Source organism: Triturus cristatus, chromosome 5_2, assembly GCF_964204655.1.
Source record: "Triturus cristatus chromosome 5_2, aTriCri1.1, whole genome shotgun sequence".
In the NCBI taxonomy this organism is placed as follows: domain Eukaryota; kingdom Metazoa; phylum Chordata; class Amphibia; order Caudata; family Salamandridae; genus Triturus; species Triturus cristatus.
In genome coordinates, this window is record NC_140588.1 from 670,273,937 (window position 1) to 670,299,607 (window position 25,671).

Below are 25,671 nucleotides of genomic sequence, written 5' to 3' on the forward strand. Positions count from 1 at the left end.
GGGAAATGACTAGCCTTCGACACATGGATAGAGAAAGGCATCCACCACCCGTACCAACTAGATGACAGAGCATACCCAATCACTTTTGCTGCTCTAAAGACTAGGCACAACCTAACAGACATTGAACTCTACAACTTTCTGAAAAAAAACCTGCCCTGTCCAAAATCAAACTTTCACCCGCACAGCCATGAATCACCCGGTACATGTCAAACATAAATAGACTAGGACACCAGGTCTCACACCTCTACAAACTACTAAGACCAAAATCATCCAAACTTAACAATAATAACAATAAGACAATTAACTATTGGGATACACAAACCAAAAACACACTTAATGAACAAGAACTAGCAACGTTATGGACCTCGGCCTCACACAATAAAATCTCCCCTCTACTCCCTCAAACAAAGTTCTGGTTACTCCATAAAGCCTTCTGGACCCTGGCACGCTTATTCTCACTAGGTCTTAGGGATAATGCACTATGCTGGAACTGTAGCAAAGAAAAAGAGGACCTAGCACATCTTATCTACCCACGCCCAATTCTCAAAACATACTGGGATAAAATCTTTGGTTTTATAAATAAGGTACTGGGCTGTACGCTAAAAACTGAGTTCTCCTCCCTCGCCACCGCATTTATGACCGCAAAACTAAGATAAGAGCACGACAAGGACCTACTAGACCTGATGTTGACCGGAGCGGTATAAGTGGTCCCAGCAAACAGGAAAGACACAAGTAAGACTTCATACAGAGGCTGGTTCAACTGGGTTATGCACCTCAGAGGTGCGGACAACATTGCACTACAGAACTCACCCTGGAGACCAGCATCCAGGGGGATGTGGAAGTCACTCGACATATACCTAGACTTTTACGAACCCCCATGAACCCCGCCGTGAAACCAAATCTTCGGCGACTAACCCCCTGATCCCCCCTGATCCCCGGTAAGTGCGGTAAAAGGAATGGTATTGAGCGCAATCACTATGGCCCTATGGGTAGGTTGGAATGACTTGTCTGCCTATATCGCCTCAAGCAAGCCAGTGATGTGGCGGCCTGGTCAGGCTATTATAAGTCTCACAAATACATAGCCTCTCTTGTGCCCTTCTCTTCATCTTTTTCTTACTATCTCTTTCTTTCTTTCTCTCACTAAGCCACGTCAGGAGGGGGTTAGTCAAGCGCATGTTTTGAAGCGACTGCAAACACTGTTTACATGCTAAGGATGAGTAACCCTGTAACAGAAATCCTAATGTCTTGTATATAAAATTAAATAAAATACTTTGAAATCAAAAAATTATTATTTTTTTTATTTGAATTTAAAGAAATTAAAACATAAATGACATATTTATTCAATTTTACATTTAATGCTTAATACTCATCTTTATTAAAAAAATTGATGTGATTTAAATTACTTTTAGATTACCATTACAATTTTAAGTGTCATAAACATATGTTACCTAATGACGGTCACCAGTAGGTAGTTATAATTAGGACCTAGTTTCCATTGGAAAAGCATTTTTTATTTGCCAATAACTTTGGCTCCATTTGACGAATCTTCATGAATGTTTCAAAACTAATACGACGCTCACTTCAGCTGCTAGCTAGAAAGTTTCGGGGTAATCCGCCAAGTAGGAGCCGAGAATCAGGGGGTGCTTAAAACCACTTTTCCCCATGTTAATTTCAGTAGGACCTTTAAACACGGCTACAGCCTGAGCTGCTGAATGAAATTACTTCAAATTTGCCAGGAAGGGAGATGCTGGCTCAGGGCTGTGCCTTTTTGTGATTTGGTGTAAATCTTTTCAGTAGTTGCGTAGAAATGTAAAGAAATTCCCAGTTGAATAAATAGGGACGCAGTGGATCCACGACGCCCCCGATCACGTGCGGAGATCTGATTGGCTGGCACAACTTCAAACCAGAAGGTTTTGATAGCCAACTTGTGACTCGGTAGAACTGAGTCGTAGAAAAAAGATGTACAAAAAAAAAGGGGAGCAGGGTAGAAACACCCTGACCCCATAGGCCACAGGGACCCTCGAGGGTCAAAAAAGCATTTTTTTAAAAAGATTTTCGGCGGGAATGGCGATGGACCTGCGACTCCCACCAAAATGTAAAAATTAACGAAGCGTGGACGGCCTGCACTTCGTGAAATATATGCCCCCAGGTGCGCCAGGTCCCGGGGGCAATTCAAAAGTAGCGCCGGGACCAGGGACCGCCACCTTCCTGAGGAAAAGATATGAAAACTGATACACAGGCCCCTGCAGCCCCAGGGACCGCCACCTCTCCAGGGCTATTGAATATAATGAATTTGGGGGAGGCCTTTATGGCCTCCCCTGCAGCCCCGGGGCCAAATGTGACAAATGTGGGGGGACCCCATCTCTGTGGGGATAAATGAAATAGTAATGCGTGAACCCTCCCCCCCCCTGCCCCGGGACCGCCACCACCCCAGAGCAACTCTTTAAAATTAAATACTGGGGAACCACATTCCCAGGTACCACCACTTCCCAGGGCTTATTGAAGGGGGGCTGCGCGGCCCCCCTCTTGGAGCACTAGATGCCCCTGGGGACTGCCACCCCTCAGGTCCAGCTTGTGCAGTGTCCCACCCCCCGGGACATTGATGTTTTCTATATATTAAAACCCATAGCAAACACTGCTCCTCTTTGTGGAAGCGAGAGCATATAAAGTTCTCTCGATTGCACGAAGTTTAATTGCTTTTGGAAAGAGACATGTTAGCAGCTCCTTCTGTCCAAAACCAATGGCGGCTCCCACAGGATGCGGGGAGCTGGGAGGGAATGCGGGGGCCTTCAGGCTCCCCCGCGGTCCCCAATGTGGAAAAACTGGGTGCCCTGGATGGGACCAGGGCACATACTGAGGCCAGGCCCTAGGGATGGGGTCCCGGGGGCCAAAATTGGCCTATGGAGGGGATCTCGCAGCTCCACTCCCATCTTAAAAAGAAAAAGAAACAAAAAAAAGAAAATAAAGGGAGGGCCCGGGGGTATGGGGTTGCGGGGACCAAAATTGGCCTAGTGAAAGGCCTTTATTTAAATAAAAAAAAAAAAGGACGGGCCAGGGAAGGGGGGCGATATCCACTCAGGGAGAGGGGGTGTCCCCTTACCCATTCTTAAAATGCCTGGCCCCGGAGGATGCGGTCCCCCTTCCCTTAGAAAGAAAAAAGAAAAAAAAAGCCTGGCAACTCGCTGGAGGCCCACCCTCCTTCACCACCATGCTGCAAACACGCATCCTGATGCACTGCTGCTTGGGAGAAGAGGTCCACTTTAGTCCTGAGGCTCTCAGGAAGCAAGCGGATGCGATGATCTGTCAGCAGTCCAGCTGTTCAGGTCTTACTGGAGGTAACAGGAGGGCTAGTTGGCCCCCAAGGACCCTCAACAGCCAAGGGGACTTCATCCTCCTATTTATAGTGCGCCAGGATGTGCATATGCAGAGTTGTGGAGAAAAGGGACTTGGCCTCCGACTACCTCTCAGCAATCCTGCTGTGTGGGACTAACTGAAGTTAACAGGAGGGCTAGTTGTCCCCAAGAATGTCCTTAACACCCACTCACAGACCCTCAAAAACACGCAGACCCCCACAGCTTTTACACACCCGTTTATAGATTCACACAGCACTCGCACACCCACTCACACACCCAGTCACTCACACACCCACTCACAAACCCTCAAACCACTCACACACCAACTCACATACCCACACAGTTTTCCCTCACACACTCCCTCACAGACCAATTCACTCACACTCCCCCTCACAGACCTGCTCAGAGACTCATGCACTCACCCACCCACACACAGACCCACTTAAACACAAAGTCCATGTGCGGTGTGGGGCTGGATCCATGTGGGGGTTAGCTGCAGGGCCTAGCTGCCAACCCCCTGCTGCACACGGTCAAAGGCTCTCTTTTAAGCATTGGAACAGTTCCATGTATTATGATGTCCATGAGTATACCTTAAAGAAAGTTAAATGGAAATCAGTTCTTCAGGAGTCTTGGCTATGTGTTTGAATCCAACTTTATTAAATCTTTATATCAAGCAAGACGTTGTGCCGTGTCAAATGTCTTCATAAACCAAAGTCTTAATGCCGGGTGGTATAGTACCTCCTATTTCATCTTTCTCGCCTGTGTCACACCACCCAGTCCACGGGAAATCATCCTATTCATTTGTTGTAGATATCAGAAGTGCCTTAAGAAACATCAGTCAGTTTTCCTCTATTATTTGTATCCCAATGGCAAAATCAACCAACACAGTTAGGGAAGTGGAAGGATGCCTAAAGAAAATGGGAGTTCAGAGAAATTCAATGTCACGGGTGATCCAGCAGCAGACAGGTGAAGATATGTGTTCCAAATTGTAGAACTCAAAAGAAAGTTATTTAACTCTTCTAGTGTTTGATCGATTTCTCTGACTTGATTTTCTACTTGGAAAACACTGGATTATATGTGTTAACTACAGAAGCACCCATATCATAACGATGTATAGGAATTACTACTCATAAATCAGATGGACAGTTATTTGTAGGTATTTTAACTGTACAGTGTTGAAAACAGTTGCCGCCTGGACAATGTATAGCAAAACCCACAGACATTCTAAGAGCTTTCAGTCAAATAGGCATTCTCTTGTTGCTTCTGTTTTTTAACTCAGGTCTGTTGCATGCAATGTTTACCTCACCATTTTACCTATTGATGGAATGGGGTGGAATATTTTTTGTGTGAAAACAAGATGTACAGTGAAGTCAGGGTCTAGGAAAGAAATGAATATTTGTTTGATTGTATTCTGCGTGACAACCCTACCAATATGTGGATGCATTTGCAGCAAAACCCGTTCATTACTCTAATAAATGTTGATGAATTGTGATGTGTCAGATATGCCACTAATGGCCGGCTTGAGGTATGGTGTACTACGATTGAATCACACAGACATTTTAAAAGCAATATAAAAAGGAATGCAAACTCAGTGGGTGCAGAACATAAAAGTAAGAATCTCTTAAAGGGAGCAATGAGTTTTCTATATTAGGATTCGAAGTGGTACATAGAATTAGATACCACGCTGTGTTTATGTATCTATTTCTAGCCCTCGCAGGCACTCCGGCATTTTTTTAATAAATCGTGTTGAGCAAAAATGTAACCTTTTCGCAAATGGGACATAACAAGCAGGTTTTCACACTTTCCACACTTTGCTTTCATTAGTTCAAGGGCTATGTTTTAGTTTCAAAATGTTTGCCACATGTACACCGTCCTTGTGGTCACGAATTCGACAGTCTCTGTTCTTTCATTCAGAACGTAGATATTTCTTTGTGAGCACTTTATTTATCATGACAGATTTTACCTGAGATCTCAGGTGTATCATTAGCGAGCACACCGGATGTGGCCTTGGGGGCCATTAAACATTAACATGGATAGTGGTGAGTGTGGGGAAAGCAGGCTGGACTCAACCAGAGTATCTGCCATGGAAACGTGTCCCTCGCGTGTCTGAGGACATGCAATATAGCGCAGAAGGCCAGAGCAGTGTCATGCTATTGGAGCTTTTACTTTTAAAGTAAACAGCAGGTTTTTTCTCGCATGTTGAATGTTTCTTCATGCTTGCAGATTGTTTGACAAATATGCTACGAGAGAACTATGGGAAACTAAAAAGTATATATTTGATACTACCTATAGGCAGTTCCAAAGGTTGGCTTGGCTACAAACAGTATGGATGGCATTTTCTTTATGGCTATTAAATATTAAAAGAGTGATACACATGTATAATTATGTATTATGACATTTCTGAATCTGTCTTTGTAATCAGTGATTGTAAGGAAAGCAAACTATCAATGTTTTTTCAGTTCTGTTTCTGGATTGTAGGAATCCTAATTTCCCTATTTAACTGTTATATTTAGAATTTATCATATATTCAATATTTTTTAATGCGTAAGGTTAGGTGTACATTTTAAATAACAACTTAAAATCAGCAAAACCTAATGGGTCATGTAACTCACCCTCCATCCAGTGTGTCACTTTTATCACCCTCACCACTTTTGTGGACAGGCATGTTCCAACGATGCCCACAGGGATCTCTGGGGGATGTGAGGACCAAGGAATGACGGTGGTAGTGCAGAAGTTTAAATATTATATATCTGTCCTTTTAATGTATCTTTACCCACCCACTAAACATTTTATCCCAACACCCACCTACTTGTCAAGACAATGATGAAAAGAAATCCATTTCCCTTCCTACAATTGGTCTACCAGGTTGCTCTCAGTCCACTGGGATTTGACTGAATCTCTTCTTGGGACTCATTACCCTTGGCTTCTCTTACATGCAACACTGCAATGCCATCTGATATGGCACATCTTTATGATCCTTGTGTCCCTCGCCCACCTCCTCAGTTGCCTAACAAATACCCACATAATGTGAGCCCTTCATTAAGTGCAACACATTTCAGGACTTCTGGTATGTGACTCTCTAGAAAGTTATCCATGTGGGCTTTGTTTCTCTTTAATAAACTTCCAAGTTTGCCCGTAGTTCTTCAACTCTCCCCTCGGGGTGCTTCCTTTCAGAGTCTCACACTAGGATCGCTCACTAGGGGTAATTACCCCAGATTACCTCCTGTGGCAGCACAAGTCACCAAAAGAAGAGGGAGCATCATCCTTACTCGCTTACAATACTAATAATATTAATAGCTCTCAAAGAGTTTCATTAAACATAAGTAGCTCTCCTTACAGAAAAGATTGGAGACTCCGATACAGAGTGATACAGGTGGGGTCCACAACTTCCCTGATCATATATGTTGCCATTTATATACTATTAGCACAATGCTTCTGTTTTGTCTTACTGCTGCAATGTGGACTATGCGCTTCTGCTATAGAGCAATTCAGCAGCATTTCAGTTCCGCTGGAGGCAATGAAGAAAGTGTCTGCGCAGATGGCGCTGTCATGGGATACTTGGTAGTTGAAGATGCTGTTGAGGAGAGAGGGTTTGTTTCGTCCATAGGTAAATATTTTCACTGTGTGCCGCAGGGTTAACCTTGTTCGCAAACTGATGTAGTGATTTACCCGTTACACTGATCGATGTACTGGTGTTGTGTAGCTCCATGATTAGTGTCCTTGCTGTGTGGATACTGCACATCGGTGGTGGTTTACCACAAGACCTTGGACTCCCAATGGTGGGGGAAATGAGAAAGCTATTGTCTTCATCTCAGTATTCATAATTTTCTTCAATGGTCATGCTTCCCAGGCGGGCGCTGCCTGTTAACGCCTGGTCATCATGACATGCACTTCCAGGCACCAGCCTATGCCTCCACCTTGGTGAGGTGCTGCTTGGAGACCTTCTGTGCAGATCCTCGCACAGTGGTTAGGGCACTTGCAATTGGAGCAAACTTTACCCTTTGCTAGGCACTCCTCATGCTCTCTGCAGTGGTGATCCTGCTGCCCTCAGTTCAGACGGCAGACATGGAGCTTGTTTAATTGTACAGCAGAAATTGCTTCCCACCTGACTGGTCTGGCATTGCAGGGCTCTGAGATTCTAGACTGCTTTCTCCGTTTGTTATGCTCAATCATTGGGCAGTTCACGAGAGCGACCCAGTGTGCGGATTTCATCCCATTTTCTGCCACGTTGGCACAGAATTTGCTGTTGAAGAGTGCCTGATTTGTATCCCCATATCATTTGAGCCCTCACTTCTTTTCTGAGGGTTGTCGTTTTGTATAGGTGCTCACAATTCTCTCAGTTATGTGGAAATAATATCAGTGGATTCTCCTTCAAAAGTTAGACTCAAAATCGGTTTCATTTGTGAGCCAAAATATTCATGTAGTGCTGCCATTGTGCTATTATAGCTGGTGTCATCTCCTGGGTTGTGGAGACTTCCGAAGTGGCAAGATATTTTTGGGACTGTGTAGTAGATCATTAGTGATCTTTTTGTTTTGCCATCAATTTGTTTTGTGGCTTTGAAGCATTTGTTCAACAATCTCGCTACCCATATGTGCCATCTGGGGGCTCCAACTGCTGAATCAATGAGTTTGCTAAATGGGGGTTGCTGATCCCCTAAACCAGATGCGATGGTTGTCCCCTCTGCTAGGGGTCAGGGTAGGCCATATGTGGTTCCTGAGCTGGATTTTTATTGACACTGTCCCCTATGTATGCCTGGCTGATTTTAATAACTTTGACTTCATTTGGTCCAAAGACTGGTTACACTGCATAGTGGCTTGGTAGCATTTATGGGTAGCTAGCACACTTGTTTTGTGCTGTTGCTCTGTCCCCATTTAACATTGCAGGTTGCATGTGGAGATGCTTGTAGTAGTTGGCGTGGCTTTTGTATCGATTAAATGATGTTCAGCTTGGTACTGCGTCTTCTACAGGCAGGATCATTACACTGCACCATACCACTCTTATTGTTAGAACATGGTGCGTTTGTAACTTCCTTGGTTCTGTGCTGGCGCAGGACTGGCCGTAGGGTTTACTGGAGGCCCCCACCGGCCTGCGATGCCATTTGATCCAGTCCTTCGCATGTAGTGTCAGAAATGATGGTGTCTGCCAGTCAGACCGGAGGCTTTAGTGTTACTGCTTGTGGTTGGTGGGCTGTAGATGCACCACCTCATCACTGTAGTGTTGTGCTGGCGTGCAAAGGAAAGTCTGACACCAAGGGTGGGCCGAGCAGTGACTGGACCGCTCTGTACAGCCTTGAATGTCCACTTTCACTCATTGATTCCTCAGACTCTGCATCCGACGTCAGGATGCATGTATGCGGATGTGACATATACACGGTGTGTCACATGACACACCACACATGACAGAGCAGCGAGCGTTCCCCGACGTATTGTTATGCATGAAGGACTCGTGAAATCTGACTAAGCACGATCATGCTTCCAACCTTGCCTCCTTTGTGGCCCAGAAATGCAGGCACACATCTGTGAGCATCCTTTTGTATGCCACAAACGTATGTCCGTTTTCTACGAATTAGGGACACACATCTTTATTTTAAATTGTTGCTAAGCCGACTGCCTTGTAATCTTTGGCAACACTTGTGGAATGAAACCCTATGCTAAAATCATTGCTTTATTTGTTATTATAGTGCATCTAGCAGATGTGTTTACAATGTGGAATGGAGAGGTTACAGACTGGAGGCTCTCACCAACTGCACTTTATCAAGTTTTGCGTCTTAGTACATTCAGTGCAGAACACTTTCTTGTACGGAGTCTGAAATGAGAACAAGCAAAGGCATTGATCCCTGTTTGCAGATACCTTTATGGCTATGTAAACCTGTTTCTACTAACTTTGACAAAATGTTTGCACAGCTTTGACCTTGAACTTAACCAAGCTTTTCCTCTTGTTTGTGCTTCTTATGTTTCTGGGGCCTTTGTTTGTTCAGAGTTTAAACAAAGACAGCATGCATGTTCTAAGGAGCTTTTTCAGCAAATTTCTCCAAGAGTATTCAGTTGCATTTACAGTGATATCTCAAACATTGGCTCACAAAGGAAATGACAAGACCTGTACAAGCCCTGCAGAGTGCTGGGAGCCAGCATATCTTTTTGTAATCTGCTGCATGTGGGAGACATGTGCAGGGAGGGGTGTCTTTCCGCGGAACATTGCTAACTCTGAGGGCATCGGTAAAATCTAGATGTGCAAAATTATGATTAAGCTCTGAATAAAATGGTTAGTTTTAGTTAGGACAAATTCTTCAAGATGTAATTACAGCATGTATTGTGGCTTTCAATCTGGGGTGCTCCATCGACCTTTTTCTGAGATGTTTTACATGGAAAGTGTTTTGATAAACACCTCTCATTGTTTAACACATTTAAATAGAAAAATATGAAAACGAAAAATAGGTCAGTTTATACAATGTGCTAATAATATATGTTATGGCCCTTGTTGACTAGAGGCCTGATTATGACTTTGGCAGTTTGTAAGCGGGCCCCTATGCCATCGCCCCACTCCCACACTGCCAAAGTTAACCTCTACTCACCCGCCCGCTAGATTACGAGTTTCCTCGTGGTCTGCGGGCGGTGCTTTGACGGTCTTGCAGTGGTGCAGTTCAAAGGCTCGTATGTGAGCCTTAGAACTACAGCGCCAAGAGAGCGCCTAAGAAAATTTCTGCATGAACTGTGCAGTTCATGCCATGCAGAAACTGGGGTACATGCACACAGGGGGGCACACCATGTGCCCCCCTGCATGTATCCCCAGGCTCTGAGGCAACAGGGGGACCTGTAGATTTCGCTTTGTTTCCTCATCACCACTCTTTTCATGTTGGGCTCACCGCTATGAAAAGGGTAGCAGTGAGAAAAGTCGTAAAATGCTTGGCGGTCCTGCAGCGGCTTGACCAGCAAGTTTACATCCTCAGACTACTGCGCCTGCCGGGATCGCGAATCCCCGACGGTTGTGGAGGTCCGACCACAGGTGCGGCCACCGCAGTGCCACCCTGGGGTAGGTGGTCCACAGGCTGCCAAACTAGGAATCAGGCCCTAAGTCTTGTCAAATGATATGTACTTTCACAGTTTATATAAAGTATCCCCATCAGCTCTTGCCATCCCAGCTGAACAGTTCATTCAGTTCCCAAAACGAGGCTGCGTTCGCAAATATGTTCCTGATCAACACCATTTTTGTCAATTAGATTTACTTTATTTCCTAATTGAATCACAGTATTGAGCAATGCGTTGTAACATGAGCTTTTTTTGGCCAATATTTTATGATTCTTTTAATACTCTTAAAATTATTTGCAAAACTGGTATATTTGAGCCAGACAAACCCTTGGAGAAAGATGAAGGACTGTTAGAAGTATGAATTTACTTATGGCATTATATACATAAAATGATTGATCAGGAGAAATGTACAAAACCCTAAATATTTAGAAAATGGTCCGCTCAGGTAACTTGAAGGAATAATCAACTTTTGCCCCTTATTATGCAAGTGGCGCCTCAGAGATACCTTTTATCAAGCTCTTATCAAAGCTCGAGTTTAAAATCGAAAGCAAAATAAGAAAGCAACTTTGGCAAACGCTTGCATTTACAAAAGGACAAAAGCAATAAAAATAAGAGTGGATAACAAACGAATGAAACATGCTCAGTTATAAAACTAATTTCATCATAAACCTCCAGTGCATCCCACAATGGATATATCGATTGGGTGATATTCAGTGAATATTAGACTATGTTCAAAGCTAATCAGTATACAAGAGTTAGCGGTTTAGTATGCGGTTCATTGACCTCAACAGCCCAATCTTTATTTTTTCCTAGGTCAACAGATTGCACTTAATTTCTTAATGTTTTAACTGGACATTGTGCTGCCGTCTGTGTTTTTTTCATAATTGAACTCCAGATATACAATATTTTCATTTCTGTATTGTGTTTCTTCAAATAAGCCAATGTTTCAATGTGAATGTGAGAGTGCAGCTACCATTCACATATGCTGATGTTTTTGTTTTGTGAATGACATCTGGGGCTGTATTACACATGACTGCGCCGGCACTATCTGTCGATGTGCACCAGAGTATGCGCCCGATCACATAACGGAGGATCGGTTTGTAATGCGTTGTGATGTTGGCGCAGACTTTGAGCTCTGTGTTCATGTGCGTTTGCGTCTGTGCGCATAGAGGCAAACGCACATTAACACAAGCATACTCTGGCACACATTGACAACTAGTGCTGGCGCAGTCATGCGTAATGCGGCCCCAGATCTGTTATTGGGTTTCGCATTGCTGGTGCGCACGTGATCTGGAAACAATATGCACTGAATTTTTAAAGTACTGTAATATAGTGAAAGAGGCTTTTTTATAAAATATCCAAAGCAGGGAGGCATTTTGGCACTTACACCCAAACAGCAGGATTTAATACTGCATAAGGATAAGTTAGGTGCCACTCTCTTCAATATTCACTGGAATATGTAATGGCATTGAGCTGCCTGAAGATACAAGGTACAAAGATTTCAGAATTTCTAAGCTTGGAAAATGTTCATTCATATATTCTGAATGTTGCCTCATTTTAGATGGCAATCCATTTGTCATAAAAGGAGCTCAGGGTCTGCCCAGGTGGGCAGCAGGGATATGTGCAAGCAGGTAATTGGGCCATGATAGTTTGAAAACACAGGGTAGTCTACAAAGTCCATAATTTGTATCCGGTCTCTGATGAGAAGTCATTAAAAGAGGGACAAAATTACTAAGATATATAGATGGCTCGTAACACTGCTACAAATCATGCTACAGCATTTTTAATGTGTTGACAACAATGTATTTAAAGTGAGCTAAGCTGAACTGTGATTCCACTGAAGGGTAACTGTTCCTATAGTAAGATTCCAGACAACTTTGTTGTGGGATATGTATAGAGTGGAAAGAAGTAGAGAATCACTCGTCTGAGATAGACAAGTGTCAGGTTGGATAGGATAAACAGAGGGAAGAGTTTCCACTCTCTTCATCTTTCCACAACAAAGTTGTCTGGAATCTGACTATAGGAACAGTTACCCTTTAATGGATTGATTCATAGTATGATCTTGGGAGCATGGGTACTGGCCCTCTTTGTTTACGCTCCCCGCCCCCCCCCCCCTTTCTTTTTGTACTAAGCTGAACTGTGCCATACTTTGTCTTAGTTAAATTGTTGCTTATGTGACCAATGGCTAGCTGTACCTGGCCACTCTAGAATGGCATAATCTTGTTTAGAATTCTCAAATGAAAAAAACGCAATTTAGAAAAATTCTAAATCAGGACAAGGATTGCAAGATCTTTATCTTTAATGAAATCAAGCTCTTTGACTCAAGTAGCCTCTGTCTAATAAGAACTCCATTTAGTGAATCTGGCAAGAGGTCTGATGTCCACTGCTCTTTGTTTCCCCCTACAGTTAGGAAAAGGGTTCTTCACCCATTTTTCTTGAGTTCAGTTTTGCATCCTATGCCCTTTTAACACTATTTGTCAGATAAGGAGGTATTTCACTCTGAAGCACTGAGCTTTCTTAGACGGATAAGATGGAAATACTGTTCCTTGACATTAAGGCACCTCTTAATTGGTCAGCTTGCTGGCAAGAGGGAGTTCCTCTTCCGGCTCCTCAAACAGATATGGTTAAGAACCTAGGATTTAAATTTGATAACTAGTTATCATTCCAATCGCAAGTCAGATCTGTGGTGAGAACTTGCTTTGCACTCCTCCGAACACTGAACATGTTTCTGTTTCTTATGTCTGTTCCAGCCAGGAAGTCTGTGATTCAGGCCCTCATTACTTCTAGGTTGGACTTTGCCAACACTTTGTACCTTGGACTGACAGACTATGTCATTCATAGACTGGAGGTGGTCAAGAATGCAGTGACATGGATGCTACTTAATCTACCTCTGAGAACCTGGGTCTCTATTAACCTTCATACCTGCATTAGCTCCCTGTAAGGAAATAACTTTTGTTTGAGACTCTGGTTCTTATGTACTGAGCTTTCTATTGGATGGCCCATGATACCTGCCCACTAGAATTCATCTCTACAGCCCTGCTAGGAACCTCTGGTCCTCTAATAGGGCCCTAGCTAAGGTCCCAAGAATTCACCGTACTAAAACTGGGAGGCACTCTTTCTCCTTTCTTGGTCCCTCCGAGTGTAATAAACTTCCCCTGGACCTTCGTTTGTCGAGCTCGGAGCAGATCTTCAAAAGAAGTGGAAAACATGGGCTCTTTGCTCAGCCTTAACTGCATTACTGGAAGACAAGTGCTGGGACACTCCGAGGAGCATCTGTGTGCTTTATAAATCACACTCATCATCATTAGGTCTTACATACTTTCCTAAATTGTTGATGTAAGTAGTATACTGCCAAATACAACTATGATCTTTGCAGATCGCGTGGAGTATGAAGTACTAACAGTTCTTTGTATGATTTAGATCTCTTATTCCATGTAGTTAATTTAGGAATGACCACAGATCCAAGAACCAGCTATCACAATGGACATCCTTTGTCATAAAACTCTTGTCACAGAAATTGTCAAACTGAGAAGATGGAGAAATTATAGACTTAATGTAATTATTTGTTGGTGTTTTATTGTAAGGTTCTGCTCCTTTTAAAAAGATGCCAGCTCTAATTAACGGTCGTATGTATGAAGTAAGAAAATGTTTTATAAATACAGAATGGACATTTGATAGCTGAAATAGAGGTCTCTGATCACAAATAACTCGTGGCAATAGATGATGCCCTTGTTGCAGAAACTTTTACGGAAATGCTGGAGAACATGATCTAACAATATCCAATGCTTCAAAGTATTGGATGAGTTTTGTAGAGGAGTCATATCTAACATGACATAATATTAGTCTTGATCAAGGAACCTACTGACATATAAGTTATTTAGTTGCTGGGGATGTGGGCCACAAAGCATCAATGAAATAATCTTAATGAGAAAGCATATACTTGTTGTCACAAGGTTAGGTAAAATATTTTGTTTGATATGAGCACTTCAGAAAAAGCATGTTAGCTCGTAGGAAGGCTTATTCCACTGGGTGCCTCAATGACTCCAGATCATTTTGACAGCAATGATTTTAATTGTATTAAGAGTTCTACATTTGTTTTTAATTAGCAAATATGAAATATGCTAAGTGGATGTATGTTATGTTGTAAACATTCTTTGGACAATTTCCTTAACTAAAGAATACGGCTTCGCAAAGACGGCCCGTGACCAGTATGAAAAGTTATCCAACATGCATAACAACATGACAAAGTTATATGACAACCTGGGAGAGTACTTCACTTTTGACGCAAAGTCGGTCTGCATTGAAGAGTTCTTTGGTGATCTTAGCAACTTCAGGACCCTTTTCATGGTAAGCAGAATTCACTTTTTTGTACTAATGTGGTACTTTGAAGGACAACACTGTTTCTACTGTAAAAACGCAACTGCCTTTTACTATAGCGATAAAATGTGTTGTTGAAAATCCCATCCGCCTGAGTTCATTTGTTTATTTTACCAGCTTACAGCAACTTGGATCACTCATTTTCTTTACTCAATTAATTGTTACTTTACTCCATTTTTAAAAGAAACTTAACATGTTTTAACCCAATTCTGAGAAATAAACTGCAGTTCATGTTAAAATGCTACTGTTTTTAGAACGGATTCAAAAAGTTATTGTGTAAATGTTATAACTCATTCAAATGCTGTGACTTTTTTTTCTAATTTTCAAACATCTATAATGGCACTTAATAAAATCATGTTATATATAAATTGTCCAAATAAAGAACGTTTTTGTGCTAGACAGATGCATAGCTTGCCTATGCCTATTTCAGTGTTACACAAGAATATCAACTACAAAATAGCTCGAGCCTGAATATTGAGGCTCAAATATTGAGAAACAAAAAATCGTGAAGGTAAGTATATGTAGGGCTAAGGTGACATGTATGTACTTGAGAATATACTTATCTTCAATGAATGTTGATGTAGAGTTAAGAATTCTACATCTGTTCTTACCTGTATGCGCCTACCTTCACGATATTTTGGTCCACAATATTCATGCCTCAATATTTTGGCCCTACCCTATTTTTGTCTCCAGTATTCTGACATACAGTGCCTTTTAATATGCTTATTCATTAAAGCTAGCCATATGCATACATTGCACATGTACAGAGTTATTCAATTAAAAAATATTTTTGTTTCATTTGTCTTTTTTCCAAAATCAATATTTCAAATACATGTCATGGCTTTCTGTAAATTCTGAATGGCATTCTTCAACTTTTTTTCTCCACGTGCCCCATATTCACTTTAGAGAATAGTTTCCAACTCTGTTTAAAACAAAGATAACAAATTGTATCATTCCAGCATAATCAATGAATTTTCTCTGATGCTGTTTTCGGTGACTGTCTGAACTCCAGATCCACCAAACAGTATGAAATTATGCAACAGTCAGTACTCTAATGTTGTCATTGAATGAAGTCAAGAATGTCTGTGTCAGACCTCCAGACTATTGGGAGCTTTCCATCCACTCAGTTGATCACATCCTTTAACCCACGCCTATCAGAGAAATTTTCGGATACAGAGAAGAAGACACTGTTGGACTATCTGATGTATGAATGAATGCTTCATGAGTCAGATATAGGGTCTGTATTAAGTTGCAGAAAGTACAACATAGCATAGGAAATAGCTACCCATGGGTGGGTCATCTTCTGTCTCGACAAGGAGAGACTGAAGAATAATACATGTGGTTATTAGTGACTAACGTGTGAGAGCCTTCTTTAGATGACGATTTCTGAGGTCTGAGTGTTGGATAATTTCATGCTGTGTCTTTGATGGATCCTAGATACAATTGTGGCCACCATCAGACAAAATTGGACAAATGAGATGAAATTACATCACTAGCTATTTTGTGATATAAGTATGAGTGGAAAAGGTATTGCCTGGCTGCCCGAGGCAGGCTTACTGATCATACGCAACTTGTGCTAAATGCTGCACTAGGTGGCAGCCAACATCAAAAAGGGCCCACATCTCTTCCTACTTAGGAACCCACCACTGGTTGCTAAATTCAGCTTAGTTACTGATATTAGCCCTATTGGATTTGCAAGATTGGGACAGGTTTCCTCACATTGCTTGGAAGGAGACAGCGTCCAGTAGTAGTAATCAGTGAAAAGAAAACTGTAAATCATTTCTTAGATGTTTTACAGACAGAATTTGCGATGCAGGCAAAAAAGAACGTTCTATTAGTCGTCTTAGTCTTCTTAAACGTGTGTTTTCTTAAAAACATGTTATTTTATTATGTGCACAATCTTGCACCTGTTCACAAATATATAGTTAGCTCATGCTTTTCTGGCCTCTAATAGCTTCACATGCTTTAGATAGCACCCCATTTGATCTCAATAATATATCTATGCCGGGCTTGATTTCTATTAATCTCACCATTTAATATGTCCTGAATATATTATATTTACATAATTTATGGTTGTATGTTGGAACCACCCATGCCATTAACACACATGCCTTTACAACACAACCATTAAAACACATTTGCCTTTGGCACCTATGTCTTTACCATTCATTTTGTTACCACGCGTGTACCATACAATGCGTGCCATAACAACAAAAATGTAAGTATTTCCCAGGTATGTATAAAGCTTTTTTTATATATTTATTTTAATACATATATATATTACATTTAAAAAAAAGCTTCATACATACCTGGGTAATATCTACCCATATATGTATCTGTGTGTGTGTGTGTATATATTTATATATATGTATGTGAAAGTATATATATGTACATATTACCTTATCAACCCCCTAACCATCCCTAAACCCTAAAAAAACAGTTGCCTCCCAAATACCCTTACTCAACCTAAACCCCCAAAATACCCTTGCCACCCAAATACCATAACCCACCCTAATCCCCTAAAATACCCTTTCCAACCAATGACCCCTACCCACCCTAAACCATATAAATAACCTTGGCAACCAACTACACCAATCCACTCTAAACACTAAAAATACATTTGCCACCCAATAATCTTACCCACCCTAAACCCTTCAAATACCCTTCCCACCCAAATACCCTCACCCTCCTGAAACCCTAAAATACCTTAGCCTAATGTGTGTGTGTGTGTATATATATATATATATATATATATATATATATATATATATATACATATATATATATATATATATATATATAGTTTTCTCCAAAGCACCCTCGATTTGAAAACGCACTCTAAACTAGCTTGTTAGTGGCTGTGCAGTATCTCTTCACTTAAAGTCATTTGTTGCCTTACGCGTTTCGGGGCTTCATGCCCCTTGTTCACAGGCATAAAAAGCAATGGATGCAGTGTCATTTCATTTAAATAGGCGCATTCCTCAGCATGTGACCGATTCGTATCACCTGCGTTGCATGCTGGGATAGGAAGTCCTTGCACAATTAGTTGTTAGTACTGTTTGTCAAGCACCTTGAAAAATTGTTACCTTTGTAGGCTATGTCCACTTTCACACGATTTTGCAAACGATTCACAAATAGTACTAACAACTAATTATGCAAGGACTTCCTATCCCAGCATGCAACGCAGGTGATACGAATTGGTCACATGCTGAGGAATGCGCCTATTTAAATGAAATGACACTGCACCATTGCTTTTTATGCCTGTGAACAAGGGGCACGAAGCCCCGAAACGCGTAAGGCTACAAATGACTTTATGTGAAGAGATACTGCACAGCCACTAACAAGCTAGTTTAGAGTGCGTTTTCAAATCGAGGGTGCTTTGGAGAAAAAAAATATATATATATGATATTGATTTAAATAACGCTGTCTCGGACTGCCATGTGAAATTGACAAAGGCAGTCGCCGAAACCCATCTTTTTGTGTTGTTTCAAATCCAATAAAAACTGGGTGATCAGTTTCCCGGGAGTGCTGTACTTTTTGTACTTTGCAGCAGCGATATATATATATATATATATACACACAAGTATAGACTTGCCTGCATTATACTTAAATGCTCATTGTAAAGGCATGCATGGTAAAATTATATGCAAGGTATAGGCACACATGGTAATAGATGCGTAGTAATGACCATGTTGTAATTGCGGTTTCCCATAATTTACAGTACAACTTTTTATATTTTTCAATATATTACAAATATTCTCATTTTTGGGTGCAGAAACTTTACAATGATTTAGCCTTGATTTCAATTGCTAAAGCGACAGATGCAAAACCTGTAGAAACTGGTGGAATTGCCATAGCTTTCGCATTTGGTTTCTGCAGATTAAAACAAAGGAATTAATTCACGCTTAATTATGAGCAATCACCTTCCAAGCACTTTTTGAAGTCGCTAGATACCCTTTCTGGTCAGCTCACACTAGGGCCTTTCATCTAAAAATAAGGAGCCCTGTGAATCCCCCCTTATTTTGAGGCCACAAAATTGTTGATCCTAAAAGCCTAATTGAAATGGTGTGACACAAGAAAGTCTGAATACTACAGATCTCTGTGCTGTGGGCTTGTGTATTTGAGGTTATCGATAGTCCATGCTCAGTTCAAACACTAGATGATTCATTCTCACAATGTGCTTGTGAAGGTTTGATTTGGAGAGCTGGAAAACACTGCATTTTGTTCAAACTAGAAAACAAGACATAGCATCAGCTGTCCTTAAAGTAAAAGAGATGCATACAAAACATGGTGTTTAGAGTTTAGATAGGGAAGGGATATATTTTTTAATTTTTTTTTTCAGTTTTCTCAGTAAAACAAACCCATATTTAACATGGCCATCGATTCTCTTAAAGGCAACCGTCTGCATACATAGCATTACAAATTCTTTGAGCCACGGTTACATCCTCCTCCTGCTGTTGTCTTCATAATAACTGAAACTAGGGGTAACAAGGTTAATTGGGGCTCAAAAAGACAGGCTCGAAGTAAAAACTATCATCTTTGGCACATCTGATTGACAACAGTCTGGTTTGTTCTCAGATCCTTGCAGCCACAGGACATTCAAGTACTATAAAAGGTGTGTGTGTGCTTGTCTAATCAGGCCACTGGATACAGAACTCTACAAGTAGATGTAGTTGAGCTGTAAGGGCTTAGTCCAAAAGCGGTTGTGTAGGGTTGAACTTAGATTCAGTACAGCACAGTTATCACAGTTGCAATAAATATGTAAACGTCCAAATGGTGTTATGGGGTTTTGTAAAAGCAGTGGTGGCTGGCATGTCCCAGGGGTGGTGAGGCACATAAAAAAAACACAAAAAAAAACCTTGCCTTTTCTCAAGCGCAAGGGCCTCCTCGATCCATCTTCCTCGAGGCAGACAGGCTTCCGGCTGCAAAGCCAATGCTGGTGCTGCTCTCATGCAGCATGAGAGCAGCGCTAGGATTGGTGGTAGCGGCCTCTATCTGCTCTCAAAAGAGCACTGGAGGCCTTTGCTTTCTCCAATCCGGCTGTCTTAAGACAGCCGGTAGAGAGGTTTAAAATGTGCATCCCTGTGGGGCCCTCGCAAGACGGCCTGCCAAAGAGACATGCGGATTTTAAGCTTGAGAGCAAAAAGCTCCCTGCTACCACTCAGCAGCAATGGCCAAGCCCCATCTGACACTCAGTTTGGGACGGGTCGGTTGCTGAAAAATAAAATGGTAATAAATAAACTTTATCACCAGTTTATTTTTCAGCTCAGGCCTGGGGCTTTTGTTTGTGGGGCAACGTGCCTCCGCTCAAACGGAGAAGCCGCCTCTGTGTAAAAGCACACTTTAATATTATACACAAGTATGTAAATATATTTACATTATACCGAGTGTCAAATTGTAAATCATACTTAATGAATTTAAGCAAAAAGGTAACCTAGTGGGAAACCAGGGCAATTGGATAGACATACTATTTGTGATCCTTAGATGAGATGAGAAACACTGGGACACTCCTTAAAACAAGAAGCACTACCTAAAGGCAGATACTGTACAATTGTAAAACATTTGCAGGCATGTAACATTTGCTGTTTCAACGGATTGAAACCCCCATGCTACAAGATGTAAAAAGGCAATTCTTCCAAACAACCTTGTTATTGTTTCCAAAGCTAAGGGTCATGATATAGGGGTGGGCGGAATTTGCGTAGCCGCGCTACGCAAAGCTCCGCGAAACGGTAAACAATCTCCGCGAGCACGCAGAAATTCCGCGAACACGCGGAATTGCTTGTTCTCGGTGCTTTTTTCCTGTTCGCAAACGCTGTTTGCGTGCTCGGGGGAAAATATCTTGCGAACATGCATTTTCAGAACGCGAACAAGCAAAAAATTCAGCGAATCCGCGGAACGCAGAATTTTGGGCAATTCCATGTTCTCCGCGGAATGCGAAATTACCCAAATTCTGTAAATTCCTTGAGCGGAACGGAATTTATCGCCCAGCCTAGTCATGAATCCACGAAAATTGACGGAATTAATGCAAACAAAGTGTCAATTGAAAAACATTGCCACATTTACTGTACAAATAAACTGAGGAGTATTTTGAACCCAACAAAGAGGAATTAGGTGGGCTCGGGTTAAGTCACGTGGATCCCATAACTTATGAATATCTTATGGTCTAGGGGCTCTAGATGTCAGTCCACATTTTGATCCTTAGAAACAATTTTGCGAGTACTTAGGACACACAGAGTACTCACACTTCTCAATCTGGCAAGCATGCAGGTCAATAAAGTGGTGAAACTCTGCAAGCAAAGTAGGGACAGGTGAACACAAAAACAATCAAAGCTGGTTCAGTGAGGGAGTGTGTTGTCTGATAAGGATAAGAGAGTTTTTGTAGGTGTTACATCCTTATTTGTGGGCTCCTTGGGCAACTGGGGTCTTTCACACAGGCAAGATCAAGAACAGCAAGGCGGGTGACAATGGTGCCAACAGAATCTTCAGGTTTGTTCCGTTAGAGAGGAAACAGCGGCATTCATCCGCATGCTTTGGAAGTAGCACTGAAAGGTCCATGCAGGTTTGGGGCTAAGAAGGTCCCCTTAATCCAGACTGGTGCTCCACCTTATGTTTCCATGTGCTTAAGCTGGGCAGAGGCTTACTGCCATACAGAATACATGCATCTTTTACATGTCTAGCAAAAGCACACTCTCCCTCTTCCAACAATACCATCCCACTGAGGGCCCACTATCTGTGCAGCTGGCCATGTACGACCTTCAGGGGCCTGCTCATGTTAAAACCTCGTGTATTCGCCTGACTGTATTCCAAGAGACAAGCGAACAGGGGAGGAATGAGGGGGGAGCTTTCTTTCTCTTTCTGAAGGCAGCAGGGAGCCTCATTCTTGCGAGCACAATTCATACAAACCTTATCTCCAATGAGGGCAGCTGCACAGCTCATGCTCATAAACGATCTGTTTCCGCCTTTTAGGAAAGTGGTAGAAATAGGATGGAAGGAGAAATTTGGAACACATAAAGGAAAATGTTTTGAGAGCAGTTTGAAGAATGGCTTCAGCTAATAACTGTAATTTCTGCATGGAGTGGTATTTTTTTAAAATAAAGAACTCGTCCTAAGGACTATAAATAACAGGTGCTATTATTCTTCAACTTAAATGTACTAAAGGTACTTACCATGGACAGGACAGGAGTCTGAGGAGACCTTTCTGGGGTTCGAACTCATAACCTGTAGATTACAGCATACCTCAGTAAAATGTGTTTAACCTAAGAAGACAACCTTACAACTTATTTGATAGAGCAGTAACAAGAACCTAACAGACGTAGACAGCCATTGAAATGGAGACTCTGTATAACTGTAATAATATGTAGCATCCTTGGGCTTATCAGTATTGTGCAATCGAAGTACTAGAAGCTGCTAAAAGTAACCTTATGCTAAACAGTCAAATGCGCATCGTGAGCGAAGTGATGTAAACTGTACAAGATACAGTTAAGTTTCCGCCCGCTGTTCGGTTTTTACAGGTGTGCAAACTCTACATTTTCTTGCTCATTTCCATTATTCTGATTTTCATTTGATTTAACCACTGTAAGCAACTTCGTCAAGTGGAAAATTGATCACACAATGCACAATAGTACATTTATTTTCTTAGCCTATATTACATTAATATTTTAGGCATAAACTGAATACCACCTCAGAGCATTTAACATTTCATTGATATGCAAATGCCTGTCTCTATTCAGGAGTGATAAGCCGCCATCCAGTACTTTATGAAGTTTATATAATCATACTGACTTTGCACAGCTGGTGGCCCATCCGTCCTTTCATCTTAAGGATTGCACCAGTTAATTAAATGGTTCTTTCACCAAGTCATAGTCGATCAGCAACAGAAAGTAATAATTGACTGACCTCTTTCTACAATTGTGGTGATAAGCCCAGAGCAAATGCTGAAATGAAAGTAAATCGGAATGCATTCTTTGCCATTCAGTCTGTGGGTCCCTGAGGTAGGTGAAGAGCTTTAAAATGTCTGAATTCATGACACTTGAGCATCTCAGGCCACAGTGGGATCCACGTCATAAACCCAATGCGAGTGCGATGTTTGCTGGATGCAGATATAAAAACAATGAGAATATTGCCCAGTTAGACTTACTAATTAGTCCGGTAAATGCACAAACTCATATTAAATAGACATAGTAATCAAAGATGGAACTAATAAAAGAATGAAAAAAACATAAGACAAAACATAAATAAATAACGATTAGTAAGCAGAAAGGTGCATATTTCCAGAAGCACAAGTGAATAACTGGATACTATATACAAATACATGAACTAGTATCACATGCTATAAGGCATGCAAGTGACCAGAGATACTATATTACATTTGATAAACAGAAATATAGCATTTCAGTTGGCAGAGCATACTGCTTCTATTATTTCTTTAATCAGATTCATGCTTTTAGAAGCAATGCTGCAATAAAGCAATATTGAAAGCTTTTGTTATCAAAGACAACTTTGTAAGGACTCGAATTGAAGCTGGGAAACAGAGAAACACAAGCAAAAAAAATTGAATTGACATTTCATCCCTACTACACGTGTCTGGACTTTTCAATCTCAAGAGTTTTCTGTAAATTGTGCTGTTAGGAGTGTATACCTGGAGAACCGTTTTAGTTGCAGGGGTTAGAATCTGAAATCGAAAAAAGAAAAATAATTCAGATTATTTTATGTGTATGATCAAGAAAAAAGGTGGCGTGTTTCCATTTTGGATACAAAAATGGAGACATATCCTTGCAATTTACAATAAGGGGCATTATGAGAGCCTACCGCACGGTAGTAGAAATGCCATCAACACACACTCAGAACCTGAGATCGCAGTTTGACTGCCTGTAGGGCCAATTTAGCCTTTCTTAATTTTCATGTTGATACAATCTGTTGCATTATTTTGGATAGTAATAGACCATATCAATTAAGTGCATAGAGAAAATTCACTTTGTGGTGCAAGTTGTCTAATCAATGTTGTTAATACATGATTGATAATGAAGCTGTTATCACCAATTTCCTCTGCGAACTTTCAGTTCCAGTTGAGTGAGATAATATAGATGTCTTTTGTTGAAATTATATTTAACTCACTGCAAAAAAATGTAATCTCCTGTCAGGCTGCTTAATAATGTCCCAAAAAGGTTTCCGTGGTCCTTTTGAAAGATAACTAGCAGTGAGACACATCATTGTCAAAGGAGTGTGTCAAAAGTGCACCAGAATGAGTTTTCCACTTGCTTAGTGGTACTTTTTTTTAGTGTTCACGACCAAGCGTAGTTAATTTTTAAAATATGCCCTTCAACATCTCCTAGGGATTACAGGCAGAGGAAATGGTGGACACTGTCTCAGCTTAGATCATTCTTTGTCGGTATGACCTACTTTTGAAAGAGGATCGTCTGTTTTGTCGTATTTGTTGGTTTATTACCACTGACGTAGGCAAGATTGCCCGATAAAGTAGATGGACGTTTGAGACATTCATGGTTCAATAACCCTTTTGGCTGTGCACATGATGGCACCCACTTTCAGGGATTTTACTTGTATTGCCTGCTTTAATTATTATCCATGTACTGGTTGGAGTTTTTTTTGTCTTTGATATTTTAATTATTTTAATTTGGAATTTGGGGGCTGTATACTTTAATTTTGATTTGATTTGATTTTTATATTTGTAGAGCGCACGAATGCCCGAAGGCGTCTTGGCGCTAATTGTTGGATACACCAGATTACTGCGGAATGCTTAACATGGGTATAGCCATGTTTTGACTGCCTTTCTGAAGGCCATAAGCGTTGGGCTGTTTTTTATGTTAAAGGGTAGGAGGTTCCAAAGCTTGGATGTCCTCAGCAAGAAACTTCTTCCTCCCCATCTGTTCTGTCTGAACTTGGGTACTTGGACGAGTTTAGCATTAATGGATCTAAGGCTTCTAACTGGGACATACCATTTAAATTGGGTTCTCAGGAAATGAGGTCCTGACCCGTGGAGTGCCTTATATGCCAAACACAAGGATTTAAATTGTATCCTTTTGTCCACGGGCAGCCAGTGTAAGTCCTTTAGTCTGTTGGAGAATGACTCGGATCTAGGGATGTCCAACGCCAATCTTGCTGCTGCATTCTGGAGACGTTGCAATTTGGTAAGATATTGTGTTTGGATCCCAGTGTATAAGGCATTGCCATAGTCCAATCTGGACATGGCGAGCGCGGTAACCACTGTTTTCCGTGAATCCAAGGGGATAAATGGGCATATTCTTCTAATCATTTTTAGTATGTACCAGATGGAGGATGACGGATTATTAATCTGGGCATTGTAGGTCAATTTATCATCGAATATAAATCCGAGATTTTTGACTTTCCCTACTGGGATTGGGCAGTCACCTAGAGTGTCAGGCCACCATCTAGGAGACCAGAAATCGGTCTTAGTACCCAGCAGCATGACCTCGGTCTTATCGCCGTTCAGCTTTAAACAGTTGTCTTGCATCCATTTGTTCACTTGAATCAAACAATCCCTAAAGCGATCTGCTGTTTCGTTTATGTTGCCAGAAACTGCCACCACTATTTGTGTGTCATCTGCATACCAGACCGGTATGAACCCATAATTTCTAATAATTGATGCCAGAGGAGCAACATAAATGTTGAAAAGAGTGGGGCTTAAAGCCGAGCCCTGAGGTACACCACACGGTGTCCTGAAAGGGTTGGAAGCACATTCTCCCAGAGTGACTGAGAAGGATCTATCTTTCAGAAAGGAAGACATCAGCTGACGCACAGGGTCTTGGATCCCCAGTTCATCCAGGCGGGCCAAGAGGATGTCATGGTTCACGATGTCGAAGGCCGCCGATAGATCTAACAGGATCAAGGCGGCCTTCCCTCCTTTATCCAGAGAATCTCTAAGCCCTTCAGCTGCCAT

The 25,671-nt window shown here is 41.5% G+C and overlaps 1 protein-coding gene across 4 annotated transcripts in view; it reads left to right on the plus strand.

The window, feature by feature from the left end:
* DIAPH2 (diaphanous related formin 2) overlaps positions 1-25,671 on the plus strand; it is a 3,515,124-nt gene that overhangs the window by 2,820,240 nt on the left and 669,213 nt on the right. For all 4 annotated transcript variants that reach the window (XM_085607750.1, XM_085607751.1, XM_085607752.1 and 1 more), the window contains one exon: positions 14,561-14,726. In XM_085607750.1, coding sequence (XP_085463876.1) covers positions 14,561-14,726 — 166 coding nt within the window. The remainder of the gene's footprint in view (positions 1-14,560; positions 14,727-25,671) is intronic.